Source organism: Elephantulus edwardii, unplaced genomic scaffold (genome assembly GCF_000299155.1).
Source record: "Elephantulus edwardii isolate Elephantulus edwardi_28Jun2011 unplaced genomic scaffold, EleEdw1.0 scaffold00178, whole genome shotgun sequence".
Taxonomy (NCBI): domain Eukaryota; kingdom Metazoa; phylum Chordata; class Mammalia; order Macroscelidea; family Macroscelididae; genus Elephantulus; species Elephantulus edwardii.
The window spans coordinates 2,675,556-2,683,949 of record NW_006399928.1 but is presented as its reverse complement, the minus strand read 5'-3'; the positions used below and the strand labels follow the sequence as shown (position 1 = coordinate 2,683,949).

Genomic DNA, 8,394 nt, shown 5'->3' with positions numbered 1-8,394 from the left:
GCATATATATATTTTTTTTTTAAAAATAAGTTTTCAACTATTTTTACTGTAAGAACATCACTATTTTTTTAGATGACTCCCAAGTAAAAAATTACTGTTATTTATTTAACAGGAAAATTTAATATTACATAGCAAAATGTAATACCTTTAATAAAAGGTAAAATTTAAGAACTTCCAAGAATTCTTAAATTTTAAATGTTTTTCATCAAATGCCTTCATTCCAACCTAGTTCACACTGAAGCGTATAGCTGTTGCTGTTGTTAGGTGCTCTTGAGTCGAGTATGTCTCATAGTGACCCTATGAACAGAAGATCTGAACCCTATTCAATCCTGTGCCATCCTCACACTTCCTAACACACAAGAGCCCACTGCAGTAGTCATCATGTCAATTTACCTGGTTAAGGGTCTTCCTCTTCTTTGCTGACCCTTCCCAGCACCATGTCCTTTTCCAAGGAATAGTACCTGCTAGCAATATGCCCAAAGTATGTGAGGCAAAGCCTCATCATTCTTGCCCTCCAAAGAGTACTTGGGCTGCACCCTCTCCAAGACACATCTATTTGTTCTCTTGGCCGTCCATGGTTCAGTGCCCTTCTCCAACACCATAGGTCAAAGGCATCAATTCTTTTCCTGTCATCCTTATTTACGGTCCAGCTCTTAGATGCATAGCAAGTGATCAGATGTACCGTACTCCTCAAACTGACATCATTATTCCTCAATAATTTAGAGAGGTCTGTAACTGCAGATTTTCCCAGTGCAATGCATCTCCTTATTTACTAACTCCTGGTACCAAGGGTGAATTGTGGATCCAAGTAAGATGAAGTTGTTGACAGTTTCAATCTCTCTATCCAACATGACAGTGCCTATTGGTCCAGTTGTCAGAGTCTTTGTTTTCTTGCCATTGAGATGCAAGCCATACTTAAGGCTGTATTCCTTGATCTTCTGCAACAAGTGCTTCAAGTTCTCCTCACTTTCAGCAGGCAAAGTTGTGTTATCTGCAGGATATTGATGAGTCTCCTTCCAATCCTGATGCCATAACTCCTCCTCATAGGGTCCAGCTTCTTGGATAATGTGCTGTGCACAGCACAGTAGGTTTACTATTTAATCACTTCATTAGTATTTAGTGATGTATCTATGACACATTACTAAAGTATAAAAGAGAATTGAAAGTTTTTAAAAAAGGGAGAGGGCAGTCCCATTACCTGAGCTCCAGTTCCGTCTCTAGGCTTTTAATCTGCTTTGTAACGGAATCATCGGATTCAGAAACTTTACTATGCAGTTCAGCAAGTGAGAAAGTGCGCCTCTGTAAAGAAAAATAGTGGTAATAATGATAAATTAATACCAGGAAAGATATCCTCCAAAGTAGCAAGAATTTCTGAGAGTGTGACGTTTGATTATTGGTAACATTCTTCAATAAGGCCACCAACCCGGAGTTTAGGAGGTAGATTTTCCTCAGATTCCCTTTTCTGTTTGAGTTGAGCTATATCTTGAGCCAGGATCTTCCTATCTTCAAGAAGGTCATGTAGATGCCGTTTGGCCTCCTCAGTACTGACCATTACCTCAATTTCATTTCCAAGCCAATTCTGGAAGAGAAATAAGTGATGTCTGGGTTAGGGATAATATATCTCTGGCTTATAGTTTTAAACTTAATTGGAGAATGTATAACTTTAAATAAGTATGATTTCCATTTGTCTAAAAATTACAGTACCTCTCTAAGAACTTTTAACAATATCCTTAAAGCTTGTGAGTGAGAGAGTCTCAAAAAAAATCTTTCTGTAGAAATCTTAACATCTCTACATGCCCCGTCTGTAACTTCTTTATTTGTTAACATTTGTCCACTGCCATTAATTAGGCATCATATAGGCTAGAAATATATTTTCTATTGTCTGTTCTACTTAATAATAGGTGTTCATTCTTAATTTTTACAATAGATAAATGAAACTTATTTATAGGTGAACAAAAGGACTAATTTAAGTTTTTGAAAGATTAACTATCACTGAGAATATGTCCACTCCCCCCTCCTTTTTTAAATTGAGATTTTAATGAAAGTTTATAAAGAACGTGGGTTCTTTATAAATCGTTCATTGTTGCACATTACCCCCCCCCACCCCAGATCGCTTTTTTCTATGGTAAAAAGTTCTTTCATTGCTATACAGACCCCCACACCCACCCCAGATCACTTTACTATGCAGCTCTTATTCTGGGCTCTTGTCATGCCAATAATACCTAATCAGATATTCCTTTTATATAGTTCTCTCCCTCTCTGTTTCAATGCCATGCAAATTATTTAGCTCCTCTTTTCTTAAGTTTCTCCGCAGCCCCCATGCCAGTCCTGTTTTATAACAATGGCATTATACAGTATTTTTTTTGTGACTGAGATATTTCACTCAGTATAATGTCCTCCATGGTTAGCCATTTTGTATAATAATTCATGAGTTCCTTGTTTTTCAATGTAGCATAGTATTCCATTGTGTGACTATGCCACAGTTTCTCTATCCATTCGTTTGTTGATGGAATATGTCCATTTTTAAGGCAGATATACCATGTTAACGGCAATAAGAGGAAAGCCGAAGTAGCTATATTATTATTAAAGTAGAATTCATATCTAGAGAATATAATGGCTTACTTCATAATGATAAAGGAATTAATCAAGGAAATATAATCCTCAATGTGTATATGCCTAAAAACAAAGTACCAAAATATACGAAGTAAAAATGCATAAAATTACAAGGAGAAATGAAAAAAATATTATCAATCTGCTCAGAGATTTCATGCCCCCATTTCTAAAAAGACAAAAATCATAAAAAGTTATAGCTAACAAGCTAACTAAGGTGATAATACAGAATCATAAAAACACTCCAAAAGACAGTATAAAGAGCATTCCGGCACGGAGCAGAAAGGCGGTGTGTACGGCTAGCGGGTCATGTGTGGAGCGGGGGTGCAGCTCGGTTTTCCCGACACCCCTCCCCCTCAGGCGTGAGCTCCACCCCTCTGCCGGCCAGGCCGACACCCTCCGAACCAACCCCTGCGATGTGAGCCTGGGGTGGCTCTGGGCGCCCCCAGTAGACCCCCACCCAGCATGGGCAGCCAGAGCTCTAAGGCTCCCCGGGGCGACGTGAACGCCGAAGAGGCAGCAGGCTCTTCCCCCGCCAAGGCCAAGGGACAGGAGAACGGCCACGTGAAAAGCAATGGAGACTTGTCCACCAAGGGGGAAGGGGAATCGCCTCCTGTGAACGGAACAGATGAGGCAGCTGGGGCCACCGGCGATGCCATTGAGCCAGCACCCCCCACCCAGGGTGCTGAGGCCAAGGGGGAGGCCCCCTCCAAAGAGACCCCCAAGAAGAAGAAGAAATTCTCTTTCAAGAAGCCTTTCAAATTGAGCGGCCTGTCCTTCAAGAGAAATCGGAAGGAGGGTGGGGGCGATTCCTCTGCCTCCTCACCCACAGAGGAAGAGCAGGAGCAGGGGGAGATCGGTGCCTGCAGCGAGGAGGGCACTGCCCAGGAAGGGAAGGCTGTCGCCACCCCGGAGAGCCAGGAGCCCCAAGTCAAGGGGGCAGAGGCTGGTGCTGCCTCCAAGGGAGGAGACACGGAAGAAGAGGCAGGGCCCCAGGCTGCAGAGCCGTCCACTCCCTCGGGGCCAGAGAGTGGCCCTACACCAGCCATGGAGCAGAATGAGTAGCTGGGTGGGGGCAGGTGGGTGATCTCGAAGCTGCAAAAACTGTGCCGTCCTTGTTGAGGTCACTGCCTGGACCTGGTGCCCTGGCTGCCTTCCTGTGCCCAGAAAGGAAGGGGCTGTTGCCCCTTTCCAGCCATGTCCCCTCTCCCTCCTGTGGCTTTTCCCATCATCCCTCTGGTCTTCCTCTTGAGGCCAGTTGAAGATGGTTCCTTACAGTTTCCCAAGTTAGGTTAGTGATGTGAAATGCTCCTGCTCCGACTTCTTTCCCTTTCCTCACCCCTGCTGAAAGCAATTGCTGGTTTTTGTCCCCAGTTTTGTTTACCCTGCTCCCCAAATCCCTGAGCCAGAAGTGGGGTGCCTACACTCCTACACCCTGAGTATTCAGCCTTCCCCCTGTTGAGTTTTTAGTCTCTTGTGCTGTGCCTAGTGGCCCCTGGGCTGAGAAAACACTGTCTCTGTTCAGGTTTTTATAAATGTCTTACTCAAGTTCAAACCTCCAGTTTGTGAATCAACTGTGTCTCTTTTTTTTACTTGGAAAGGAAGTATTAGGCTTTGGGGGTGGGGGAGGGAGGCCTGTAATGTGAAACAACTTTTTGTCTTCCCCCTCTTGTTGTAAATAACTTTTAATGGCCAAACCCCAGATTTGTATTTTTTTTTCTAACAGCTAAAACCATTCTCTTCCATCTGGTTTTACTGTAACATTTGGAAAAGGAATAAATGTTGTCCCTTTAAAAAAAAAGACAGTATAAAATGAAAAAAAGAACAGGTAAGACAAATTGAAAACAAATAGTAAAATGACAGGCTCAAAACGACACATAGCACTCAGGAGCAATGATTCCGAAAAATACTACATAACTTGGGAGAGACTGGAGAACATTATGCTGAGTGAACTTCTTCAGTCACATAAGCACAAATACTGAGTAAGACCATTACTGTACTAATAGAATGATAACTATTAAAACATGTATGGGGACTCAAGGGGGAAAGGGGTGATGAGCAGAGTGGTGAGGATAGGTAGGGGGAAAAAATCACAGGGTTGAACTATTTGGTGAATGGAAGGAGGGGGTAAAGGAAATGGGAAAGAGCCTGAGGGGTAATGATGGGCATAGTCAAATGGTGATTAATTTTATAAAACATAATGCAAGGGAATGATAGCATGAAACAAAGTGAATGAATAATAGTGTGAAACATAATGTATACAAACTTTGTAAACAAATACAAAATAAAAAAAGAAAACAACAACTAACAAATCTACTCAAATCAATAGATCACTAAATGTAAATGGCATAAACATACAAATAAACATAGAAATAGACTGGATAACAAACAAGACCTAACTATATGATGTCTATATAAAATATACTTTAAATATGATGGTACAAATAAATTAAAACTAAAAGCATAAAAAATATTAAATCACATGATAATTATTTAACAGAACAGGGGCAATGGTGGCTGGGATGGTTACTATTGGGTGTCAACATGGCTATGATCCTAACTATAATTATTTTGTTATATATTTTAACTTTTCTGATCTTAATAAGGCATGATTATAAGTGGATCGATCTGTAAAGATATGATTAACCTTATCTGATTAAAGGTAGGTCTCCTGAGCAGTGAAGCCCTCCAGGGCATCTAAATTTGGAGTCTCTGGGGGCTTACTGATAAGGAGCTGTACTGCTAACCCAAAGGTTTGACTCTATAAGCCCCTTGGTGGGAGAAAGATGGGCAAACTCCTCCTTTGTAATTAAGTGTCTCAGAAAACCTGCTGGATTTCAGATACAGTTGGTTCCAACTTGATGGTACATAACAACAATTGTCAAGTTAGAGAGCTTTTTGTCAGATCTATATCAGGCTATCTGGCTTCTAATTTCAATACTTGAACCAGTGGCCTGCCATACTTGCTAACTTTGAACGTACTAGTTTCCAAAGCTAGCCATTTGCAACTGAACCATTAAGTCAAAGAAGAAATCCCAAGGGAAAGCAGAAAATATTTAGAGACAAATAAAAAGAATACCCTACAAAGCAGCTCAACTCTGCCATTCATAACACCAATGAGGTGACCTTCATTCCGTAGCCTAGATTTTGTTATTTGACTCAACTCCATTTTGACATTCATCCATTGTGTCATACATTATAACTTTTGGAGGGTTTTCTCCTTTGTTTTGTTATTTTTATTGCAGAGTACTGACCCACTAAATGAATATTTCATTGTTGTTTAATCCACCTTTTGATAGGCATTTGTTTCTAATTTGGGATTATTTCAATAAAGCTATGATTAAATGTAAAAAGAAAAGAATACTAAAATTATTATGAGAGGAAGTGGAGACAGTGCTGAGATGGAAACTTCTCTCTGTAAATGATTACTTTTTTTTAAAAAAAAGAGACAGACCCCTCCCCCCAGCTCAGATGACAGGGACCACCCTGCTACGTTGCCACCAGCTATCCCACCAAGGCTCAGCTGAGCCCGACTCCTGTAGAATTCCCTTGCTGAGACTCTGATCTTCTGCCTCAACAAAACCACAGAACAGCAGGTCACCACAACGTGGGAGAGGGAGGGATCCCATCTCCCTGTCTCAGGGGCAACCAGAGGAGATTTGTGCTGGAATGAGGAAATAAATTGCCTCTGCTGAGATCTTGGACTTTTGTTTTAACTGACCCATTAAAGAGTGGGTCTGCAACTGCTAGGAAAAAACTGACAGCCCCTCCTAGCAACATGTATGTGAGGCAAAGCCTCATCATTCTTGCCTCCAAAGAGCAGTCTGGCTGCACCTTCACCAAGACATAGCTACTTGTTCTATTGGCTTTCTATGAGAGGTTCAGTGCCCTTTTTCAACACCACAGCTCAAAGTTATCAATCAATTCTTTTTCTGTCATCGTTATTCACTCACTGCTGGTGGGAGTGTAAAATGGTGCAACCACTATCGAAGGCAGTCTGGCACTTTCTAAAAAGTTGGAAATAGAAATATCATTTGACCCAGCAATTCCACTACTGGGACTATACCCTAAAGAAATCAGAACCACCATCTAAACAGAGGTATACACAGTCATGTTTATTGCTGTATTATTCACAATAGCAAAAAGATGGAAACAATCCAAATGCCCATCAACAAATGAATGGATATAAAAACTAGGGTACATTCACACTATGCAGCACTAAAAAATGAGCTCATAAATTATTATATAATATGGGTGACCTTGGAGGAAATTGTGCAGAGTGAAATGTCTCAGTCTCAAAAGAACAAATAATGCATAACACCTCTGTTATGAAGCATAGCAGACCCAGTTCTTGGGGGGGAAATCAAGGCTTCCTAGTTTTCCATTCAGGACGCCCTGTGCGTATGTCTCCCAGCTACCCCCATGTGCATCTGTGCATGCACCCACCCTATGTGAATCCGCTTGTGTGCCTGCCTAACCTTCTTCTGAACCATGGACGTATGATCAAGAACTGGCTATGACCTCAGACATGAAAATCCCTACCTAGGCAATGTCCCAAAAGAAGCAGACTACCTCACTCTCCACACAAGCACAAAGAAAGATATCAATCCCCAAAAGTGACACAGTAGTAATGGATTTCCTAAAGCCAGAAAGTCTGAGGGAACTTTCTGACACAGAATTCAAAAGAACAATGATTGATTATTTTCAATGGGTGAAAAACAAACTTTAAGAATTACAAGACGCTGCAAGCAAAAATCAGAAGGAGCTTTAAAAAGCTTAAAAAAACTATTCAAAACAATGCAGATAAAACTAATGAGGCAGTAGAGGCACTGGGAAAAAAAAAAGAAACCACAATCCAAAACATGAGGTCCAAGGTTTCAGATGCTGTCAACATGATGAAAGGACACAAAGTTGAAGATATGGAACATAGAACCAGTGAAATAGAAGATAGAATTGTCACCACTGATCTGCTAGAGCAAAAAGCAGAATCAAAAAAGAAGGAAAAAGAAGAGAATATAAGAATAATGGGGGACATCATCAAGAGAAATAACATGCACATCATGAGAATCCCAGAACAGAAAGAAGCAAGTAAAAGCACAGAAAAAGTTGTGGAAGAATTACTAGAAGAAAACTTCTCAGGCTTAATGAAGAATGAGAGAATGTTTATTAAAAAAGCTGAGAGAGGGGGAGCTCTGGTGGCCTAGTGGCAAGGAACTGCAACTACAATCCCAGAGGCGCACGGTTCGAACCCACCAGATGCTCTGCCGGGGAAGGAGGGACAATCTCCTCCTGTACCAGTCAGATATGATTTGACGGTACACACACACACAAAAATAAAAAAAGAAAAGCAAAAAAAAAAAAGCTGAGAGAACACCATACAGAATAGATCCCAAAAGAAAAACAAGGAATATTTGCCAGAACCAAAGATAATTCTAAAAGCAGCTAGGGAGAAACAGAAAGTAAACCATACGGGTGAGCAGATAAGATTAAATGTTGATTTCTGAGCAGAAACCATGTGAGCAAGAAGACAGTGGAATGACATATATCAAACACTCAAAGAACACAACTGTCAACCAAGAATACTGTATCCAGCAAAATTGTCCATCAAATATGAAGGATAGATCAAGATATTCCCAGAAAAACAGAACTTAAAGGAGTTTGTAAAAACAAGACCAGCGAGGAGTGAACTGGGGGGCGGGGGGAGAGGGCTGGGTGGGGAGAGAAGTGCAGCAATGAATGAATGGAAATCCAAATTCTCTGTAAATGTTCATTAAAATTATTAAA

General features: G+C 40.9%; 2 protein-coding genes across 2 annotated transcripts in view; one reads left to right on the top strand and one right to left on the bottom strand.

Annotated features, from left to right (window-relative positions):
• The window catches only part of KIF4A (kinesin family member 4A), a 389,040-nt gene that overhangs the window by 89,327 nt on the left and 291,319 nt on the right, over positions 1 to 8,394 (bottom strand). The window contains exons 20-21 of the mRNA XM_006895963.1: positions 1,424 to 1,579; positions 1,199 to 1,299 (exon numbers count right to left, since the gene is read on the bottom strand). Of these exons, the coding sequence (XP_006896025.1) occupies positions 1,199 to 1,299; positions 1,424 to 1,579 (257 nt within the window). The remainder of the gene's footprint in view (positions 1 to 1,198; positions 1,300 to 1,423; positions 1,580 to 8,394) is intronic.
• LOC102871540 (MARCKS-related protein-like) lies at positions 3,076 to 3,675 on the top strand. The gene has a single exon (XM_006895962.1). It carries the CDS (start codon positions 3,076 to 3,078, stop codon positions 3,673 to 3,675), a length of 600 nt encoding a protein of 199 aa, XP_006896024.1.

What these genes read in the sequence shown, in the direction of transcription:
- LOC102871540 (XM_006895962.1), top strand. Translation starts at nt 3,076, where the DNA reads ATGGGCAGCCAGAGCTCTAAGGCTCCCCGGGGCGACGTGAACGCCGAA.